The sequence below is a fragment of the Strix uralensis genome, chromosome 1 (genome assembly GCF_047716275.1).
Source record: "Strix uralensis isolate ZFMK-TIS-50842 chromosome 1, bStrUra1, whole genome shotgun sequence".
Lineage (NCBI taxonomy): Eukaryota > Metazoa > Chordata > Aves > Strigiformes > Strigidae > Strix > Strix uralensis.
This window is the reverse complement of record NC_133972.1, coordinates 12,238,726-12,263,322: the sequence shown is the minus strand read 5'-3', so window position 1 is coordinate 12,263,322 and position 24,597 is coordinate 12,238,726. Positions and strand designations below refer to the sequence as shown.

Here is a 24,597-nt window from a genome sequence, read left to right as displayed (position 1 = left end):
CTTTACAGAGAGCTTTACAGGACCCTGAAAGTCACTGTACACTTACAAGTTCAAATCCTCTCCTTCGAGTTCCCGTGATGAGCACAGAGACTTTAAAACTCAGACATTTCAGATGATCGTGCCACAAAGTCAGCACATCATCAGCAAATGAGAAAAACCTTAAAAGACTATGAAGGTCCTTGTACACCAAACTTTACATCTTTTTTATTAAGAGCTTGTTGGTCAGACGAGAAATAAATTTTCAAAGGTGCTACACATCTTGGTAGTTTCAGGAAAGAGAAAACCCAGCTGCCCATTAATGTTCAATTTTTATGTTTTTAAATACACAGAAAAGTAAGAAAGGTCAACCTAGAGAACACATTCAGGGACAAATTTTGCTGCTAGATTTTTCAGTCAACAAGCAACAGGGAATTCCATGAAATTACAGAGATAGGCTCAAAGCCAAATTTGGCCTTGTAAATAGAAAAAAATAAAGCCATTTGCAAAAATATTCTGAACAAAATTATTCAGTTGGAGGTCAATGAAATAAAAGCTACAAACAGCATTCAGTATACACTGCTGAATGTGCTAAACAGAGCACTAGAACACTTACTGTAACAATTATCAGAAAAAAAGTACTATTTATGTACATGTTTAAGATGGTTTTGACACTTTATTAAATTTTGGTCAGTACTCTAGCATGACTCTGATCAGACTTATGCCACACATAAAGATGACGTAAATTATTTAGATATTGCCTTTTTAATATCTATAAAAGGATCTCTCTTGTTTACACAATCTTCCATGATTTAACCGAGTCTGAGACTTTTTAGCAGGATTGCAGGTTCTATATCACTTCAAAGTTATAATTTACTACCTGTGTGAAAACTCAAAATACAGCAAATGAAAACAAAATAAAGTTGAAGTCATAAGAAAAAAACCAACAGTTCACTACCATACACTTGTTTTGAAATATACAGAAATCCAATTTTCTGAAATGTGATTTTTATTACTTGAATAAATTCTAGTTCACTTGCACAAAATAGCTTGAAACAAACAAACAAAAAATTGTTTGTAAAAATTAGCACTGTGATAGTCATGTGTTAGTTTGGTAAGCAAAAGACAGTAAATTCAATAACTAGGATGAGGGATGAAAGTCAGGTTTCAGAGTTCCGTTCTAAACCATATTACAAATAAGTTATGGAAGCAACAGTAAAAGCAGTACAATAGTAACAGTGAGGGTTAATTCAAGTTTCTTAAGAGCTTTGCAGTCTAAGAATAGCTTATGTTAGTAAAGCAAAAAATAAACTCTAGAAAGCATAATATACTTATGGTTACAATCAGAATTATAACCATGCTAGCTGATGGAATGTTAACAGATGAGCCATAAACACACACACACAACTCCACCCATAGTAAATCCACCCTAATTACTCATTTATGAGCAAGAAAATTCAGATTAAAATTGTTTATAATATTGAGGTGATAGTTCTACTATCAACTACAGAAACAGCATACAGAAATTCAGGAATCATAGTTTAGATAGGATATTTTTTTTTTTTTTGTAAACAGTTATTTACACATTGACTAATCTAGATTAAACCAGCAGATAGCTAAAACAGTCTCCTCAAATTTTGTATATCTAGAAAGCCGTCTCTGAAAAAAGAAACAAAGGATACTCAATGTATGCTTTGCTTTTCATTTTGACTGTGAAAAAACAAAACAAAAAAAAAGCAGAAGGACATAAAAGAATACAAGTTTCAGTTACTCAGCCAAATGCAGTACGGTGAAGAGAAAATGTCTTGTTTAGCCAGGTTTTTGGTTTTGCTTATACAAACTTCAGACACTTCAGATCTGTTTTATACTTTCAACATACCAAAGTTCAAAAAGGGTTGCACCAAAAGGTCATATCACAGAAACACAGCAGAATGTAACGACTTGTGTAGTGGATGCGTGGTTACCTCGGGTCATGCAGAGCTGGTTCTAGAAAACATGACCATACGGCTAGGCCATGCCAACCAGAGCAGCACAGCCCTAACCGCGCTGCACTACCCCTGAGACAAGAATACTGCAGGACCAAACCCACCCTTGCAGGAAGAGCCACAACATCTCCCCGTCAGTCTGAGATAATTTGCAATTCGTTCTAGCTAATTCGTAACAAGATAGTTGACTATGCAGTAGTATGTACTGGAAAAAGTCTCCTACCACAAATAGATGTAGCTCTTACAAAAATAACTGATTTTGGTTTTAGACCTGAGGAGGCCTGGCCGTGACATTAGCCAGTGATAGTGTTCTGCATAAGGATGGAGTATTTCTGCTTCGGAGTTTCTGTGGCCACAAGCAGCAAATCTTTTGCTGTTATGATCACCACCATCTTCACCACCGGGAAGAAGACAATAAATTGAGTTTTCCTCACTTTCTCTAAAAACAAAGGAGATGGTAAAGAAACTGAGTGGTGTTTATGTGCAGTTCTCCCAGAAAAACACTGGGAACTGTCCCTCTCAGGATTTAAAGGACTCCATCCAGAAATTAAGAAATCCAGGCTCTGCCTAGCTAGTCACAAACATGACTATTTGATGATAAGTGCCAAAAATTATGAAATAAAGAATAGATTTTTAAAATGAAATATATGCCCAAGTATCCATAAGTTAGCATGGCTTCCATCAAGAACACAAAATGATCAGCTAGAAAAGAACAAAATTTTCTTTGTTTACTGGAAGAGTTTCTCATACTAGCCAGAACTAAGATAAAACTTGCAGAAATCTTTTTTTCCTGTGCTTGTTTATATGATGAAGGTCATGTTATTTTAAGGAACTTCAACTCTACATTAGATGTAGCAGACTATGAATTCCGCTGGGGAGATGTGAGGTCTGGTTAATTCCTTTTGCCAACCTGTTGTCTCACTGACCCACAGCGATTGATAGCAAAATCAATAGAAAATTATAACTATGTAGAACTCCAAGATGTTCATGGCCATATAGACTGTTCTTGTAGACTCGCAAGATAAAAATACCAAAATTCAGAGGCAGAAGCTTTCAGTTATAACTGGTATAAAAGTCAGGTAACCCTTAAAAAAGTAAAAAAAAGTTTCTCTGTCAGGTGAAAACCAATCAAGTCATCATGCTAGCTTTAAAGTCATCCAATTTCAGCAACACCTTTGATCTATTTCAGTGTTCTGTTACTAATCTACTGCTGATGAAGAAATATGTAAAATGCAGAAATGACAACGAACAACAGAACCTTGTCCTACCTAGACACAGACACATTACAGACTACAGTAGGTCATGGGAAAAGTAAGTCCTCAATCTCATAACACACAAAATTATGAATTCCAACAGCCAAAAAAATTAATGTTTTCTGCTTACCTGATACGGAACAATACTCCCATGAGCAGTACCCCAGCGTTTCGCTTCAATTTTGCAATTAAGGTAATTAGCTGCTACATGAGTGAGACATGCAACCTGGAAATGGAGAAAAAGTAAAGTATTCAGAAAAGCTGAAACTTCATTGATGACTTCTCTGAGATTTCCATCTATTTATATGTGCTTCAGATACATAAATTAAAATATTTGTGTCACAAAAGTACCCTTTATATATTACACATTATGTAGACTTTTTTAATATGAAAAAAATTAGGCTACATCCGTATCATGGAAGTGCTTGTATAAGTACAGCTCAATAAACTGGAAAAATAATACAGGTCCTATAACACTAGTAATGCTAGACAAATCTAGCACTAAACTACCCTAAGAGATAAGACAGTATTACCCTAAATATTTTGCGGAATAGTCAACTTCAGTAAAGAAAAAAAAACCAGTGTCTTGTCCAAAGTCTAGTGGGAAGCATGACAGATTTGTGGGATAGAACTCACCATTTCCTGAACCTCAATCCCATGCTTAAATCACAAAGGCTTTTTCTCAGTTACAAGATTATCTTTCTGTTTTCTCCTATGCTTCTCATTTTACATGTTCAAGCTATGGAAAATACTTCTGAATTCTTCAGCTCCCCACATGCTCTGTAATATTAATTAAGTGGTAGGCCTTGATAAATCATCTGCCATTAGAAGATAAGGAGAGATTTATCAAGTTATTAGGTCAGACAGACAAAACTGGAAAAAGATTAATTTTGTGAAAAATACGGCATGCTAATTTAGTAACCAGAATTTGAGGGGATAAATATATACTTTGAAAGCACAAATGTATCTTAGGAAAAAGAACTGAACATTTATGGTGCCGTAATGCATGAAAATCAGTGGTTCTGTTATAATCAATGGCAGATTCTTTATTCTTATTTCTTTGAGAGAATACAGTGTGTGACTATCTGAAGCCAAGTAACACAATAAAGCATTACAGTTAGCATGCAAGGTTATCACTAATTCACCAGACACAATATATTTCTTTTACACTGTTAACTGGTTGTGCCAGTACTTGCCTAAACAATAGGTCATGTGACCATTTTTTCCCCAAAATGTTATTTTCTTCATATTTGTCCCCTAGATGGAAGAAATTTGCTATGTTGATCCAAGTGTTTACACTATTCTGTGCCTACTAATCAGTCTAATCTACATCAAAACACGCTGTAATTAATTCAGTCCACCATTCATATTCCAATATGTGAATTATATCAGAATTTCTAGAAAAAGAATGCCATTTCACTTTCTTCTCCTTTCTCCATATATGCTCAAAAGGCAATGTGAATATGTCACTCTCACATTTCAAGCAAATATTTAACTGTAAATCATGGATACAGTGATTTAGTCCAACAGAAAAACTAGGCAAATATACAGCAAATAAGAATTTAACTGCTGCCAAAAACTATATCCATATAAACTAACTACAAATACAATGCCTTATTCCTGAGTACTGTTGGAAAACCCTTTGTAGTTGGATTTCAGCTGCAGTTTATGATAGCCCACTGTCACTTCATTCAGCTAGAACGTTGAACAATGTCTAGTCTGTCCTTCAGTCCCCAGGAAAATCTCAGCAATTAAGGAAATGGATCTGGGACTACATAGAAAGGACATTTTCTTCTGGTTTGCAACTTCCCTCAGCAACATAGAATGAAACACACCGTTATTACAGAGAGAGTTTAATGAGTCACGGACGTGTGTTATTTATTAATAACACATACCCTAGACCCATCGTTTCATCTTTTTTCAATTTGGGGTCACACTCCATAGTGATAGTTTTTCTATCACAGCAAATGCCTATGCAACGATGATGACATATTAATCATTAGATATTTTTCTGTATTTGTGTGCAACACTACACAGCTGCTGTATTCCACACAAATTTCACTGACAGGTGAGATGCATCCACTACAATGGGCTTTTACTTTTAAAGACACAAGGATGCTCTCTGTGATACATACATTTAACTCCTCACACTTCTGGAAGGAAACACTACACCAAACTTAACTCTGGGAAGGACATAGTGAATTAAAACCTAGTGAAATAGGAATCCTAAAATATTGATAATGAATATAATGGAGCCAAAATTTCATTCCATTTATTTTTTTATATTCTATGCTTTAGAAATAGACCTATGAGTTTCATAGACAAAATTCTTCACAAGAAGTTTCACAAGAAAACTTTCATCCTTAAAAACAATCCTTCTAACACAGTGTTGGAAATTGCTTCAGCTTTCTCGATGAGATGAACATAATTCTTTCAATAGTGGAAAATACACGTCTAGATTTCTCCGAAGCACTTGTTCACAATACAATAGGAAAAAAAGAATTAAAACATAATGCTCGCTAGGTTTTGGAATTGCACCACTAAACCTTCTGCTCAAAGACTTGTTTCAGCAGCAATAGACAGCAAACGCCAGGGAAGTCAGAAGCTTAGTAAAGACAGCAATTTTGGAACTAAAAGTTGCTTAGACTTCACGATGATACTTAGTCTGAAGAAGAATTCCATCTCAGTCAATGTACCAATCACTTGCTGGAATGCATATGCCTACATATCCTGCCGAAACTGGTTTACTTATTGTTTTTCAATAAATCACAAAGGAAAAAGGCTTTTAGTTCCCTTTCATATCCTCCTCTGAGCTAGGTACCCTGTTCATAGTCAAATCAGCCAGTCAAAAAGAATTAGTAGTAGTAATAGTAATATCATCATCATCCTCCAAATAAACTTTGACCACTTCAAAGTAAATATTTCAGTGCTTTGTGTTTTATGTATAAAAATACTTAGCTGAGCAAACTCTATGGCCTTTTGCCCCTTTCATAATAACTCTCCAATTAATTCAGCAGACTTAAAAGACAATTCTATTTCTACATTCCCATGAAACTGTTACAGAGAGTCCCAGGAATACCGTGCTTTTCCCTTTCCTCTTTTCCTGGCTCAGTTCATTCTCTCTGGTCTCTCCAAAGATTTACTCTCACTAAAAAAGAACTACCCAAAAAAACTTTTCAGCATAGACATTTTATATCCTTAATAAAGAACACAAAGAATTTATCTACCTATACCTTATGGTTGTTAAGCAAACTGCTGAACTATAAGCATAAAAGAGATATCCCAAGTGAACATTTCCACAGACATTAAATCCCCTAGAAAAAAATGTTTTTAACAAAACACGTCTGTTTCTTCAAATTCCCCTGTAATTCAAGACTCAGGACTTCACTGCTAGAGACACTTCTTGCAGTAGGAATATCTATAGTACAATCAATCTCTCAAAATGAAGTTTGGGTACATCTGTAGTGCATATTCAGTTAAGTATTTTTAAATCTCTATTTAAAACTGCTTTCCTGAAACCTTATAGACCCATTTCTTTTCTCCTTTAATTAAGAACTAATCCTTAAAAGTAACCTTTGGACTTGTAACATTAAAGCAGATGTAATGCAATGATACAGACACCTCTGTATTCATTTGCTTGCAGAGACAGATCTATGCACTGCAAATACGTATTATCAAATATCTACACAGATAAGCATTTATTTCACATCAATAAAAGGAACACACACTTCAACATTCCTTTCTGATATTACTGTTGACGGCCAAATCACATATTTGCGTTACATACTTACTTAAACCAGAACAAAAAGAGAGCTGCATTAAGGTCTGAAAAGTTATGCTCAGCTTATGATGGAATCCGACAGATGGGAAACAAGATATTAAAAGCCACAAGGTGAGCAGACAAAGAAAAGAGACAGAATTTCAAAAGATTTTTTTCAAGATAGCACATCAAACATAATTTATTACGATGAGTTCACTGCGTCAATCAATCATTTACATGCAAGTTCAACAAGTGTATATGAATAACAAAAGACGACAGGTAACTGGAAAGAGGAGAAAATAACATTTTAATTATATTCTTTACTTTCTTCTCCCTCCAATTTTGTGTCTGCTTTCTTGTCATGTATCTTAACAAGGCTTTGACTCTTAGCCAACTTAATTTATTTTTTTTTCTCATGCTTTGTTTACTTTGTCTTAAAGCAGGCATGTAGACTGTCTTTTAGGAACTTTGAGACACGGGTGTTTTACAGCAGCACAGATAACTTATTTTACGCTATACTACTGAACTAGTAATCCAAATATTAATTTATAACATATTTTATATATATATACATATAAAAACAATCATCCTGGAAAATTTCAGTGGCTTCTGTTGTTCAAAGGCCAGTAATCTTCCACTTACACCTTCTCCATACTTCTGGTGACATGGAAAAAAAGATTTTACATGAGAAAAACTTGAACATAAGACCACAATCCTCATTTAGTGTACACGAACAAAGCTCTCTTAAAATCACTGATCTCATGCTGGTATTTACCTAAGGACTGATTTTACTGTTTTACATGTCTTCCCCTTTGCATGTTGCAATAAATATCTTGATGCTAATAAATCAATATTCAAGTTTGATTAATTTTTTGCAGTTACCCCCTGTCGCCCTTCTCATTTGTATATCTGTACTGAAGCTGCTTCCATGGACATGTGCATGGGGTGACCCTCGGCTCTTACATCTTGAATGGTTTTTTCATTAAAAAAACCCCATGAAAACCAAAAACCTCTATCGCTACCAAGGAAACCCCACTCCATTTAGAAGAAAACCCCACTCTTCCAGTTGAAGTCTAACTACATTTAGCCACAAGGCTTAATGAGAGTAGAAACAAGCTGTTACTAGTCTGCAGTCACCTCACTGCTGCCACAGACAGCGCACACATGTTTTATGTTACATCCTCAGCACTGACCCAACTGGCTCAGGACATGGCACTTCGCCACAATGAACCGTGCTGTTCTACTGGTTTTGAGACTGGCAACTGTGTTTCAAACTCCTGAAAGAATGAACCAGGCGGCAGGAACCACAGCCTTGCACAGAGGCGAGAAAGCTGCCACAATTCAAGGCAGTCCGTTCCACAGGGACCAGGCAGGAAGCCACAGCCTTCCCAGGAGCTGTCAATGCACATCACCTTATGTCTGGGCACCTAAGGGCCTCCCGTCTAGCCTGGAGTTGAGAGCTCTGCAGGAGCTAAAACTCAGCTCAAGAGTGCCATACGCCCACAGGCCAGGCAGACAGCCCCACCTGCAAGTACACAGCAAAGCCACTGCCCGCAAAGGAACAAGATTTTACAAATTCATCAGTGATGTCCCTACATCTGTGCAAGGCAGCAGGTCTGACCATCTCCTGAATTCATAACTGAATTCATAATGCCTCTCCACATAGTATTTTCCCACCCCTTCAAGACTCAGTAGTACTGTAGGCTGCTTTCAATCAGTGCTTTGCAGACCAGCAAAGGTCATGAATGACTTTGGTCGGCAAAAGCTAACTAAAAAAGCAATACTAGTATCACACAGGCCAAAGCTTACTATTAAAGAGTCTGCACCCGCTTTAGAAAAGGTCTGTGGTCATGTTATGAACACTGTGCTCTGGGTAAAAGGCGTTTTATTCCCAGTGATGCTGATTTCTTTTAATACGAACCTCCAGTACGTGATCATGAATTCATCCTTCACAAAAGAAAAATCCTGGCACTGAACCATCAGCAAATGGTATAATCCCAGCCACAAATACAATCTTGTAAAGATAAAATCAATTTTAGAACAGGTCTCATCTTAGGTGATGTTTTAGGGTCTTCCAACCAGACACTTAAGCAGGTATCCAACTCTGTGCCAATAATCACATGCAGCTTGTGGGACTTGATAATTAAAGTTAGCCACTTGATCAAACAGCACACAGCGAATCACACAGTCACCAGGAATGATGTGCTAGGAGGTGCTTAATGAACTAGAAACAATAAAAGATACATGCAATGAGAAAAACAAAGGTAATGTATTTCAAAACCCTATTTTGAACATGGATTCTCAGAGAGGAAGAAAGCTAGAAAGAGCAAAACAGACTTTAAAGTGCACAACTGTGTAGATACATTTTTAGTGTGAAAATGATGGCTGAAAGCAACTCCTGCTTTATTAAAAAGTTTAGAATACATAGAGAAACTGAGGCATCTTCAAAAACTCAAGGGATTTGCGTAGCAGGGAACTGTTAACTGAGTTCAATGCAATGTAACAACAAAAAGAACTGATCTACAAATGATTTTTTTAATGAGCTATTTAGAGCTTATAAAAGACCAGAATGAATGCTTCTGTGCTTCCCACAGCATGGAGATCATCTCCTGAGTAAGATTCAATTAGTATTAACAATAGCAAAGATTGATGTAACTCACAGATGTAGGACTTGAAATTCCAAAAATATGTATTATTCAGCACACAGTTTCAAGATAAAGTAAATGTTAAATAGACTTCTATCTCTTCTTAGTCCCCACTGGAAAAAAACAAAACAAAACAAAACAAACCTACACACACTCAGATTACTCTTAGGTGAAGGATCAGAAATAAAAATCCTGATGATAGAATCTATTAGCCAGCACTGGCATGAAAGAGAAAAAAAAAATTCTTTTAAATGAGCTCTGGTTGAAGAAAGCAACATTTGAAAATGAAGAATAAATTACATTTTCTTGATTAAAATAAAATACTAATAAGCTTTTTCTGAGAGTGTAAAAAAACATACTACTTCAACCACTGAAAAATTCTTGTTTCAGCTTCATAGTAACACAGGAACAGCTCTAAGGAATCCATCACTTCAAAAAAAAATCTGTTAAAGAGAGTATTTGGGTTAAAAAAAACCCAAGAACTCCAAAGTTAGTCTGTACACTGGGCAAGATCTTGGTGCATTTCTACACAAACCTTAACCACACCATCCTATATTATTTTTCTATGAAACTTCTGACTCAGTTAGTTAGTAGGTACTTACTGAATATTTACTTTTAACTTATTCAGGAATACACAGCCCAAACACTGCACCAAATCTCCTAGAGAGCCCCTACCAGCCTTTATGCACATCATATGTTGTACACATTGCACCTTCTGCCATCCTGAGTTCCTTTCAAAAGACACTTCCCTGAAACGAGGGTGATTCATCTGCCAGATTTCAAGTTTCCACTCCAAAGAATGAAGGCACTAAGTTTCTCAGGAGGAAAAAAAAAAAAAAAAGCCCATCAACGTATTTTCCCATAACTTGTTCCTGGAAACAGATGAATCATTTTAATAGCAACTTTGAAAACAAATCACTTTTTGGCAATTCCATGACATGGAAAATTCAGCCAAAACATTTAAAACTTTGGCAAAGTTATAAAAACTAAAATCAGACTCTGATAACAGACATATCAGACAACCTTAACTATAAATTACACTTCTACAATCATTTCCTCAAGTCTTCATCTTCTCTGAAGAAAGAATATAGATCCACTGAAATATTACATGCATTACGCTATGTATTTTCACACAGCTTTACTCAGTCCAGGCAAATTTCAACTTATAAAAAGTTTCTTCTCCTACATTTTACACATTTCTTTTTAACACTATAACACATTTTCTTATAGTATTCCTTAATTATAACCTTTTCCACCAAGAACCTATGCATTTAATATGAATTACAACTTCTCTGGTTTTTAATTCTATGTAATGATGTCTGGTTGTATTTCATGGATTGCTTAGAAAATAGCACAGATCAACTTCTCGGAGTGGCTTCTATTCATCCAAAGAACTGCAAGCATACTTGCAAAACACAGAACAATTTGAGTTGTGAGAGGTGAGCCCAGGGAGAGGAGCTCCTCCGCTCAGTGACAGAGCTCCCAGAGGGGGTGAGTAGGTTGAGGAGCATCAGGGGGTGCGAGAGAGAGATGGACTAGTGGAACCGCACCCTGCCTTCCCTGGGACAGGCCCAACAGGCAGACAGCGCGTGATATGAGGACTCCCTGTCCCCTCTCCGCCCGGCTGAACATCGTGACTTAAGGGACAGGGGGCAATGGCGACAAGTTCCTGTCCGGCGCAGCAGACACCTCGTCTCTGTGACCGTCCCACCTCCCTGGCTGCCCCTGCACAACGGGTACCAGGCTCTGCGAGTGGAACCAAGCCATGACGAGGACCGTGGTTCCTCTGGCTTGCAGGTGCCACCCAGGTTAAGTTGTCCTGTGCCCTGCACCAAAACTGCTTCCAAAAAGAAAAAAAGATGGGTCATTGTCACAGGAGACTCCCTTCCGAAGCAAACAGAAGGCCCAATATGCAGACCTGACCCACTTTTTAGGGAAGTCTGCTGCCTCCCTGGGGCCCAGGTTAAAGATGTGAAGACAAAGCTTCCTACCCTGCTACGGCCCTCAGATTATTACCCATTATTGATTTTTCAGGTAGGCAGCAATGATGTCGCAACAAGAAGTCCAAGGGCAATCAGGAGAGACTTCAGGGCCTTGGGACAACTGGTTAAGGGATCAGGAGCACAAGTAGTGTTCTCCTCTATCCTTTCAGTTGCAGGGAATGACGAGGGAAGAAACAAGAAGAGTCAGCAGATCAATACCTGGCTCCAAGCCCCGTGACATGGGCAGAATTTTGGACTTTTTGGTCATGGGTCGGTTTACACGCCACCAGGCCTGCTGGCAACACACGGGGTACCCCTGTCACAAAGGGGGAAAAGGATCTTTGCACAGACATTAGCAGGGCTCACTGAAAGAGCTTTAACTAGATTTGAAGGGGAAAGGGATAAAACCAGGCTCGCTAAAGATAAGCCTGGGGGCAGCACGCCAATGACTGAGTGATGGGGTGCTAGCAAGGTCCTTTGGTCTGCCATCTCAGTGGAGGTAGGGGATGGAGATCCACACAGCAGCAAAGACACAAGGGTTATTGATGTGTTAGAAACCACAGAAGCACCTGAGAATGGTCACGTAGGAATGAGGGCTTCTCCTCTCAAAAAGGTTGCAGGATCAATAGCCCAACTGAAGAGCATCTACAGCACTGGCAACAAACAGAAGCAGCTGGAAGACATTGTGCAGCAGGAAAACCATGATACAATTGCCACCATGGAAACATGGTGGGATGATTGGCCCCACTGGAGTGCTGCAATGGATGGCTATAAACTCTTCAGAAGGGATGGGCAAGGAAGGAGAGGCACTGGGCTAGCCCTGTATGTTAGGGAGCCTTTTGACTGTCTAGAGCTTAATGATGGTGACAAAGGGGTTGAGTATTTATGGATGAGAATCAGGGGGAAGGCCAATATCATGGTGGGAGTCTGTTATAGACCACCCAACCAGAACGAAGAGACAGACAAAATATTCTATAAGCAGCTGGGAGAAGTCCGACAATCACTAGTCCTTGTTCTCATGGGGGACTTCAACTCACCAGATGTCTGCTGGAAATACAACACAGCAGAGAGGAAACAGTCTAGGAGGTTCCTGGAGTGTGTGGAAGATAACTTCCTGACACAGCTGGTGGGGGAGCCAACTAGGGAAGCCACCCCACTGGTCCTGTTTGTGAACAGAGGACTTGTGGGTGATGTGACGGTTGGAGGTCATCTTGGGCACAGCGGTCACAAAATGATAGATTTTGTTTGATTCTTGGGGAAATAAGGAGCGGGGTCAGCAGAACTGCTACCCTGGACTTCCCGAGGGCGGACTTTGGCCTGATTAGGAGACTGATTGACAGAGTCCCTTGGGAGGCAGTCCTGGAAGGTTGGACATTCTTCAAGAAGGAAATCTTAAAGGCACAGGAGCAGGCTGTCCCCATGTGCCAAAAGATGAGCTGGTGGGGAAGAAGACCGGCCCAGCTGAACAGAGAGTTTTGGCTGGAACTTGGGGAAAAAAAGAGAGTTTATGACCCTTGGAAGAAGGGGCAGGCAACTCAGGAGGATTACAAAGATGTTATGAGGTTATACAGGCAGAAAATTAGAAAGGCCAAAGTCCAACTAGAACTTAATCTGGCTACTGCCGTAAAAGACAATAAAAAATGTTTCTGTAAATGCATTAGCAACAAAAGGAGGGCTGAGGAGAATGTCCATCCTTTACTGGATGTGGGGGAAACATAGCAACAAAGGATGAGGAAAAGGCTGAGGTACTTAATGCCTTCTTCACCTCAGGCTTTAATAGTAAGGCCAGTTTTCTTGGGGTATCCAGCCCCCTGAGCTGGAAGACAGGGACAGGGAGCAGAATGAAGCCCCCGAAATCCAAGGGGAAAGGGTTAGTGACCTGCTACGCCACTTAGACACACACAAGTCTATGGGCATGGATGGGATCCACCCAAGGGTACTGAGGGAGCTGGTGGAAGTGCTCACCAAGCCACTTTCCATCATTTACCAGCAGTCCTGGCTTACTGGGGAGTTCCCAGTTGACTGGAAGTTAGTAAACATGACACCCATCTACAAGGAGGGCCGGAAGAGGATCCGGGGAACTACAGGCCTGTCAGTCTGACCTCAGTGCCAGGGAAGGTTATGGAGCAGATCATCTTGAGTGTCATCACACAGCACCTACAGGGCAACCAGATGATCAGGCCCGGTCAGCATGGGTTTATGAAAGGCAGGTCCTGCTTGACTATCCTGATCTCCTTCTGTGACAAGGTGACCTGCTTAGTGGATGAGGGAAATGTTGTGAATGTTGTTTACCTGGACTTTGACATCGTTTCCCACAGCATTCTCCTGGAGAAACTGGCTGCTCACAACTTGGATGGGCGTACTCTTCACTGAGTAAAAAGCTGGCTGACTGGGCCCAAAGGGTTGTGGTGAATGGAGTTAAATACAGTTGGCAGTGGTCACAAGTGGTGTTCCTCAGGGCTCAGTACTGGGGCCAGTTCTGTTGAATATCTTTATCAATGATCTGGATGAGGGGATTGAATGCACCCTCAGTAAGTTTGCAGACAACAACAAGTTGGGTGGGAGTGTTGATCTGCTGGAGGGTAGGAAGGCGTTATAGAGGGATCTGGACAGGCTGGATCAATGGACCAAGGCCAATTGTATGAGCTTCAACACGGCTAGTGCTGGGACCTGCACCTGGGTCACAACAACCCCACACAACACTACAGGCTTGGGGCAGAGTGGCTGGAAAGCTGCCTGGCAGAAAAGAATCTGGGGGTGTTGGTTGACAGCCAACTAAATATGAGCCATCAGTGTGCCCAGGTGACGAAGATGGCCAATAGCAGCCTGGCCTGTGTCAGAAATAGTGTGGTCAGTGGGACTAGTGAAGTGACTGTCCCCCTGTACTCGGCACTGGTGAGGCTGCACCTTGAATATTGTGTTCAGTTTTGGGCCCCTCACTACAAGAAAGACATTGAGGTGCTGGAGCGTATCCAAAGAAGAGCAACAAAGCTGGTGAAGGGTCAAGTCTTATGAGGAGCAGCTGAGGGAACTTATGAGGAGAGGCTGAGAGGTTGTTTAGCCTGGAGAAAAGGAGGCTGAGGGGAGACCTTATCTCCCTCTACAACTATCTGAGAGGAGATTGTAGCGAGGTGGGTGTCAGTCTCTTCTCCCAAGTAATAAGCAATAGGACAAGATGAAACGGCCTCAAGTCGCACCAGGGAAGGTTTAGACTGGATATTAGGAAAAATTTCTTCACCAAAAGGGTTGTCAAGCATTGGAACAGGCTGCCCAGGGAATTGGTTGAGTCACCATCCCTGGAGGTATTTAAAAGACATGTAGACGTGACTATTAAGGACATGGTTTAGTGGTGGACTTGGCAGTGCTAGGTTAACAGTTGGACTTGATGATCTTAAAGGTCTTTTCCAACCTAAACGATTCTATTCTATTCTAAAACCAGTAGCTATATTTGACAGCTGAGAATGAAGAGAGCAAAACATACTAATAAAATCCAGACAAACAGATTTTGCTCATATAAAAATTAATTACCTGTGAGGACAGGCATCAGAATAACTGTAGCAATTTTTCTTATTATTTGTAATAGTGTAGTATCCAATTTGGATGCTACATACACTTTGTGAAGGAATCTATTGTTTTATTTAAGCAGTAATAAGGATGGTTTTCCATGGAAAGCTGCCAACATCCAAAAGCAGCCATATTAAGCCACTTTTCACTTTTGATCTTATCATTAGAAACAGTGCCATTTACAATGAAAATATGCATACACCTAGCCATTTACAGCACTCATCTTTTTGTCTCCACATTTATCAGCATGAATACTTGCACAGAAAAAAGAATCTTAAGTGTGTTTGTCTCCTCCTGACAATGTCATTTTCATCTAATCTGTGGAGAACTGTCCCTCCACAAAAATAATAGTAGTTTCAACAGCTTGTGCTGCAGCACTGCAAGCAGGTAGATTTTTAGATTTTTCATTTGATACATAGGGAGGCACGTACAGAAATGAGACATGTCTATTTGGCTGGGTGAGAAATGTGCAAATACTCCACCCCTATTATCACAGTTCAATATCCTCTGGTCATAACAGTATTACTTCAGGAGAACAACACTGACACTAGTTGTAACACTGCAAGATCTCTGGACACTGCCCATTAAGTACTTATGTGCTAATGCACTACAGGGATGACACAAGAAACAAACCCATGCAATTGAATGAAATGTTTGAAATAGGTTGTTTTACAATGCACAGAGTTATATGTGCCTCTGCAGTGCTAATGAACACCCACCATTCAGTCACCCACAATGCTTTTTCGAGCACCTTAATGCTGTCCGCAATGCAGATGTCGTTCATCTACCAAGCTGTTAAACAGCATACAAGTCAGAGAAACATGGTCCAAAGTTCTATTTGATTTGAGAAATAAATGGGTTAGTATTACCAATGAGTCTGGAGTCAAAAGATGGCACTTCCGCCTGATCATGCATTTTGAATAATGACAACAAATTTGTAAATGATTCTCTGAAGAAGGAAGTTTTTCCTTAATTCATCTACAAAAATATTTAAATAGTACCACAAAAAAACAAAATGTTATATTACAGAGTAAGCCTGAATGAAAATAACTTCACACATTTTATCAGAGAAATCTAGTACTACAAATATTCATTCCAAAGAAGGCAAAGCATTTTTACAATTAACTGAACTCTGACTTTTAGAGTCTGAACAAGGTTTTTTCTAGCTTTCACTACAATATAATACATAACTAATGTATTATGTCCACTGGCCTAATCACACGTCACTACGCTAAAGAGTTTGCAATTTAATTCATGAGCCAGAAACAATACAGTGCTGAATAATACAAACATGGAGAAACACAGAGTCATGGCAGCAGAACTCCATTAGACTAAAAAGAAGTCATTAGTCCAAATTTGTTTCAGAATCATTCTTTACTTCACCTTTTTTATAAATTATAATCTATAGAGAAATTTCAATGAGACCTACCTGAGGTGACCAAACCAAGCAGTGTTAAAACCTTAGCTAGCATTCCATCAGCATACCCAAAAATGACATACATTTAAGGTTTATTAGATTTCCAGAGGTTCAACTGCACATAGAAATCAGTTGGTTTGCTAACTTAAAATTTTCCATGACATAAAATTGAAACTTCTTCCATCAAGTTACAGGCCCTTTCCTTGTTATTTACATAAATAAATAGCGCATAAGGTGTTGAAAGGCCCTATCCAAATTTGACCAATTTACAGAATGACTTCTGAAGGCTTCCATGAGTTTAGAGGGAGGGGTGAGCTTTTGGGGTACACTAAAGGTGCTTATTCTGCTACTAGCTGCTTAAATCATTCCCATTTCTTTTGAACTATGCAGGTTACCCTTCTTTTCCTAATACTGAGCACAATCCCAAAATATGATCTGCTGGTAATAAACTACAACAAACACCTTGACTCCATTTCCAGAATTACACCCTTATTCAAAGGTCATCTAAATAATAAACTCATTAAAAGAAATGTCTTCCTTTGGCTTCAAACTCTCTCCCCTATCCACTTCAGATAGCCATTTTGGTTTTTCTATGTATTAAAGGGGCATATTTTTTCCATCTCCTTCCTAGTCTTTCTCTAATTGATGACAGAGGTAACTCAACATAGGAAAATGAAGCTGCAACACATTCAGGCTTAGTTTCATTAGCACAAAAACAATAGTAGCAAAGACAAAAAGGCACAGAATTTACTGTCAGATAGCAAGCTAAAGAAGAAATTCCCTTGCAATATGGGTATGCACTCTTTTTACAGAGTAAAGGAAGCCACTAAATAAATCCAAGATCCAGTTGGAGTATGATCTACCAATGACTTTTTGCATAACTAATCATTAGAAATCACAACACACATTCCACAGAGGCCAATATTAAATTGAGTTACTGTCATGTTAGTATGGTCTTCTGGTCTATTCAATAAAATTCCGACTACTTAAAACGCCAAGGGATAAATTCTGTTCTTAGTTATACTGATGTCCTCAATGGAAATTATCAAGAATGGTAGCCAAGAAAAGTGTTTAATGCACAGTATATATTTAAAGAAACATTCACATTAATTCAGATTTTATTATCTTTCCATATCAGAGCTATGCAGTGAAAAAGACATCTCCATACAGCGCATACACAATTATTTATCATGACAGAGATGAAGAATACAATGTTTTGCAAAGATGATGCTTTATAAGCTTGTAAAAAAGAACTGCTTATTCAAACCATACCCAAAAACAAGACAACTGTATAATAGTCCTAGCTGGCCTCCGAAATCACCAGCAGCAATGACCTCTTAAAAAGCAGATTTTCTTTCTGTATTCAGTCAACTCACAGCTCTCAGTTAGCAAGCAGTGAAACAAGATACAGTCAAGACACCTGAACAGTATTTGAGATTGATATTTCTCACACAAGTTACTACTCAGGGATTCTGTGCTGTCATATATATCCTACAGGCAGTATGTAATTGTTACCAGTTTCACCTATACTCAATAATTTGTAAAAGACATGTCATGAAAGCCCTGAATAGAGAGCACTAAAAGCACTTAAACAGATAGCCTTATACACAATCATCTTGGGAAAAAGTGATGCAGGAACAAAAACTCATAGTTTCTAAATCTCACCATTATCTCAGTAAACTAACTGCCAAACTAAAGCACAAAGATGGAATATAGAAAATAATTTATACCAATTTGTTAGGCTTTTCTAAGGTCACTTCAAAATTTTGGGAAGATTAAGAGTTTGCTATGGCAAATACAAACTAAAACATAATAATCAGAAGCAGAGAAGTGTCTGATGAACAATCATATAATACAAACAGTATTAACCACATTATCCTGTCTGTGGAATCTGGGAAAAAAAATACACTCCAAAATTGCAGAAATGTTCAATGTAAAATACTTCTTGCAGACTTTCAATCCAAGAGAAACCAACTTATTACAGTATTTGTTGGAGCCTGGTTGTAATTAAATACAGGAAGGATATTAAAACTTCCAAGAGATTTTTTTTTTTAAGCCACAACAGAAGAAAAGGCACAATTGCATAATTGGAACCAAATCCAAAACCCACTTCCTTCTTATTTACTAGCATCATCTAAAGGACACTATTTAGATGCTGAAAGGTCTGGAGCTGACAACTGTAAATCATCTAAAAGTCAAAAATTTCAAAGGAATTGTATGACATGGGTTAAAAGTTTATAGATGAGAGATACAGAAAGTTAGTGCTCACTGCAAAACCACATCCTAGCAGTCACCGTATCTCTCTTGTCAATAAAAACCTAGAATTCTATATTGTGGGGAAAGAAATCCTCTTTGGTAGCAATAAGCTGCTGCTATAAAGCTATAGGGCAAAAATGTATGATATACAGAATTTGAAAGAAAGATGTCTTTTTAAGATATTCTAAAAATATAATTTCTTTAGAGAGCAGGATTTTACTTATCATTTGGTTCTACACAGACCAGTTAAATACGAAACAAACTTGCCAGTCAGTGGGATATTTATTTAAAAAGCTTCAGATCGTTTTCATTGGCAGTTGAATTCAGGTCAATGCTCTTTGTCGCTACCATATCTGTGCAGGAAATTAGTATCACCAGCGTCCTCCAGCCCTCACTCCCCCCCCCCCAAAAAAAACCATTAAATAATCCTCTTTCATTTCTATAAAGCATGCAGAAAAGTGATAGCACAGACATAGATGGATACGTACACGCTAGGGTTTTTTTTCCATAAAATACACTGAGCATTTTTCAGGGATTTCTAATTACCTAAGTGCTTTAACCCTGCAGGTCTTTTCCCTATCTGACATAGTCAAAGTCATCAACACTGCTCAATGAAGACATATGTATAGGCCAGCTTCACGGTTCTCAGTTCAGATGAAGGGATGGACAAAAGGTTCAAGCATGCTGCTGTATTAGCTCAGTGCATGAAATACTGACAAAAGCCAAGAGTTTCATACAGGTCCCTGCTGTCGTAACGCTATTAATAGGAGGACGGTTCAGTAGTGCTTTTGTTTTACACACAGAAAAAAGATTCCTTTTTTCTCACTGGAAAATACTACACTCCAGCGAGACTCGCACTGAAGGAAAAGTTATCATGATGCATCTGTTTGACCTCTAGATCCCACCATTAATCAACTGCAACAAGAACCTTAACAAACTAAAAATCTACAACTTTAGGATCCTTATTGTTTTGGCAGAATCCGTGAGAGACTTCAAAAGGCCATTCTTTTTAAACATTCATCAAATGAAGAAGAGCTAGCTTTAGATATCTCAGCTTGGTATGTAAAACCATAATTCCTTTGAAAGCATGGATCTTTCAAGAACCTGATCGTATCGCAGCAATTATCTAACTTTCCTTTTAAAAAAAATTACCACCAGAAGTATTGCAAGAGCCATTTCTTGTAGGAAAACTAGCTGTTCTCAGAGAGACTGAGCTGTCAGTTATGTTTTTCTTCATTTTAACACATTTTTTTAATGGGAATGATCACATGGGTTTCTTTTCGGTATCCCAGCACCTCATCCATAAATATTTTTTCCAATTTAATAAATGTTCTCTTTACAGTCTCAGGCCAACACCCTAAAGTTAATTTGGACTGAATAGGGTTATCTAAAACAAAATAGCTGTTTTCTGAATATGGCTCTATTCCAAAATACCAACTTATTTCAGTTTCATTTACTCAACACTAAAGTAAATAAAAACACTTATTTTGCAATAAGAGTATGCATGTATGGAATTACTTCTTAACTTTTGGATAACTATAATTTGATAACAAGAAATCAATCATCAATAAAAAAATAATAAAAAATCAATCAATAAAAAAAAAATCACTAAACTGTCCCTTCACCATTTAGTACTCCTTCAGCTAAACACATAGAAGTCAAACAACACATATCATGGTTTTTTCACTAACATCTATCCCAAGTCTTCACTGCCTTTCTTGTGTAAGCCAGTGAGTGGCCTGACGAATGATGATGTGGAACTTCAAATGGAAATTTTGCAATATGAGAACACTTTTGTACATAGCCAAGTCTGTCCTAACCAAGGAAAAAGATTCTAAAGACAAATGAGATGACAATGTAAGGTGAAATAAAATTAGAGAGTTACAGCAACACTCAACGTCAACTGTTCTTATATTCAGCATTTGATAAAATACTAAAAAATAATCAAGAAGGCTCCATTAAAAAAAAAAAAAAAGCAAAAAGCAGTGGAACAAGGAATCAAAAAATAACAAGAGTTACTCTGGAAATTAATAGAAATTACCAGAAGTCCTTTTAATAAAAATTAGAAATTACAAAGGTCAAGGAGAAGTTGCCATAATATAAAGCACTGTGATACTTTAAACAAAAAAAATACTTCCATATATATACAAAATATTTAATAAGAGTTTAACATACATTTAAATTTTTTTCTAAACCTTATTACATTTTTCAAACACAGACACAACATTTACAAACATACATAAGTATGATGAAAAGCTCAGTCCTTACAAACATTTCTGAAACAAATGAAAAATTCTTTGTTGATTTCAGCAAGGGCTTCCCCTCCTTTCCAGATCTGATTTCAGTAGGTATTTAAACAAGAGCAACTTCAATCATTAGTCCCAACATTATTATCATACTATAACGTAGGTGGGAAGGAACCTTTGGAGGTCATCCTGTCCAACCTCCTGCTCATACCAAGGACAACATTTTGCGCAATGGGCACTCTATCTTCTCTCAACTGTACTGACTGGTATAATGTGTAGAAAAACACAACTGAATAAAGATGAAAAGAACAGAGCACTTCAGTAGCTTTAACAGTACTGCGTACAGTTTTGATGAACGTTTTAAAACGTACACAAAAATTCCTATGCACCAGATACCCAGTTGCTACCAGCAGGTATCTACATCAGCAAGACAACATACCACCCGATCGTATGCACCTCATACCAACATCACTTCATTTTTTGTGAATTATAAATCATCACGGTGCTTAAATGTTCAAAGACAATTTAAAATTCTCATTCCTCGTGGTATATGGTGTACCTTTCATGACCAAAACATCTTTGTCTTTACAATTTTGATGAGATTTCTCTTTAATGTGACTAGAGAAAATGCTGCATCTTCAAGATTACTTTATTCTTTAATTCCCAAAGCCAAAAGGCAGACCTCCTAGATTATATTACTTTTGACACTTGGGTGATACTTGATTACTCTGAGTGATTTTGCACAATTCAGTCATTCTGGTAGTAATACTACCCAGTGTCAAGGCCTCCCTTCCAACAGTGGTTTCACCATTTATGTTTGTCTATCTGAAATTATCTACTATAACTGTTACTTACAATCTCAGGGATATTATAAACCTTGATTAACCCATGTTTTCAAACAACACGGAGGACCTTTGTAAAAAGTGAAAATCAAATGCAATACAGTAGCAACTATAACCATGTCATATAAAATGGTCACTTCCAGAGTGGCAGAATAAGGAGATTGTCACTAATGCCATTTCTGTCATTATTACTGTTGTCATTAGTTGTCCTAATTTGCATTAATTTATGTCAAAATGGTACTCTTAGGTTCAAACACCTTCACAACTAAAAGCAATTTTTTTAAAACTCCTACCTGAGATGACAAGAGATTGCAGTCAATGTGCAGTCCTTTCCCCGTCTTATACCTCTGAAGTAAACCAGCCATAATTGCTCCATATGTATACAACCCAGTAGCAAGATCTGTCATGGCTACTCCTGGTCTAACTGGCTCACCATCCTAAAGAAAAAGAAGAAAACACCCCAAGACAAAACAAGACAAACAAAACAACAAAAAAAAAAAAAAGGAGAAAACAAGCAGAGGCAAAACATTACTTTTTGTTCTAGTACATTCTATGCAAGACTCATCTGAAAAAAATGTTTAAGTTTCTGCATTGCAAACTGAAATAAGAGTATCTTTGAGTGAACTGAAGTATAAAAACTACCACCGAAAACCAAATATTCTTGCAGTACCTACACAATACTGTAACTTCACAACGCTGCAGACTGCAAATTGTGAATGATTTATTACGCTACTTTTTGCCCTAAATGCTTCAAACTCACCAACACTAAAAGGAAAGAGATACTGTTAGGGACAAGAGAATCCAGTGAAAACTGAATTTCATGATGCCTAGAAGCCAAAGATCTAAAGGATTTCCACAGTTTGCTAAACTGGGTGCATGTCTGTTTGAAAGGCAGAACCATATTGCGTTGCTCTTCTCACTCTCTTTTTCTCCCTCCTCTTCTGGCCCTGCCCCAGCCAAATCTCAGTTTTGTATTTTCCAGTATACACACTGCAGGCTTCTAGTAGGAAAACAAATACAACTTTGTTTTCTTTATACATGTACACATTACACATGTAAATACATGCAAATTCTTGGCCATCTGACCAATAATCACTGGAAAGTTGTTGGTTCAAATACCCTTTTCAGTATGACATCCCTGTTTCTGACATCAAGGGAAGAATCTTCATTTTAGATCACGTGTTTTAGAACTTCCCTAATCATTAGCATTAAATACGGCCCCTCTGCAATCAATGTCAAAATGAACTTCTAATTTCAGTCAAGGTAGGCTTTTACTATAGGAACCTAAAAGTGCTTCCTCTGAGATGTTCTCCCATGTCCTGCTTTGAAAAGTCTGAGCTCAGATGCTCAGATTCTGACAGCAATTGCTTGCCCTGAAGTACAGTCCACAAATAGCAACGCAAAGCTAATGGAACTGTTTCAGAGTTTTAGCACCTAAGTCAGTCTGCCATAAGCCAACTTAAAATCAGGATAATTGATAAACAATAACTGTTTGTCAAAGTTCCCATAAACGCCTTTAAGCTAATCTATCATCAATTCAACAAAATTGAATTTACAGAATTACTTTAATTAGTCATGTCTAAACTGCTAAGTGTAATCACACTTTAAGATTGCAAGCAAATTATGTTTACTGATAATTACTAAAAAAAAGTGTCTTGGTTTCACATAATTTGAACCTTTTTTTCACCATTTTTTTTTCTTTTGCACTCCAACAAGATTTACCTAAGTTCGATACTGAGTCGAAGTCGAAGTCGATACTTTTTACAAGTTAAAAATTGTTTTAAGAAAAATATTATCATATTGCATTATCAATTGCAGTAATAGGTCAGTTCTGGGATAAAAAAGCAATAGTACAATATTTTCTATGTAAGATGGAAAAGGCTGCTATTTTATTCATATCATAAATGTGACTAAACAAAATTATAAAATCTGTATGAAATATGACAATTTTTTTTTAAATCTCAGTTACTTCTTTCAAACTGCAGTAAGGATTAATCTGTGACTATCTATAGCCTAGATATTAAGGATGATGTATAAACTACACATCCTTAAGTTAACACTGCTTTAGGAAGTACTTCTTTTTTGAAGAAACTCTTACTCCTTCCTTCTCCACGCTCTATGCTAAGCTACTCCAGCTTCCCAATAGAAAGGACAACTCAAAGGTTCCATCCATTTACCACTCTCCTTACACCCAACTGTGGGGGAACACAGAAAAGGAAGTTCTTTATTTTTATATGCACAGGCCTACTGAGAAAACTAATTAGCATGAGAAGTTTTTTGCTCCTCAGAGATATCACTGAGAAATACAAATGAAAAACAACGTTTCCCCTATATTGTCTGCTGCAAGTTCTCAGTTTGTTAAATTATTCTTTCTTCATTACAGCCAAGACGCTGGGATGAGAAGAAATCAAAAAAACTTGAGATTTTGCAAACAGATGTGCAGCAACATTCTTATTTTGAAAACACTTCCCACTGTTTTCAAAGGGTCATTAATTTCAGCCTTGATGAAGAAAACTACACTTTGAACATATGAAAATCAGGACTCTCTCAACAGATTGCTACATATGAATTTGTCTTCTCAAGCCTTGATTCCAGCACTTTCCTCATCAAGTACTTGAACTACCTAACGTTTTAAAGCAAACACTTCCTTTGCCTCAGTAAAAAGTTCACC

General features: G+C 37.8%; 1 protein-coding gene across 1 annotated transcript in view; it reads right to left on the bottom strand.

Annotated features, from left to right (window-relative positions):
* SUGCT (succinyl-CoA:glutarate-CoA transferase) overlaps nucleotides 1-24,597 on the bottom strand; it is a 334,540-nt gene that overhangs the window by 260,971 nt on the left and 48,972 nt on the right. Inside the window, exons 8-9 of the mRNA XM_074891208.1 lie at nucleotides 22,220-22,363; nucleotides 3,345-3,440 (exon numbers count right to left, since the gene is read on the bottom strand). Coding sequence (XP_074747309.1) covers nucleotides 3,345-3,440; nucleotides 22,220-22,363 — 240 coding nt within the window. The remainder of the gene's footprint in view (nucleotides 1-3,344; nucleotides 3,441-22,219; nucleotides 22,364-24,597) is intronic.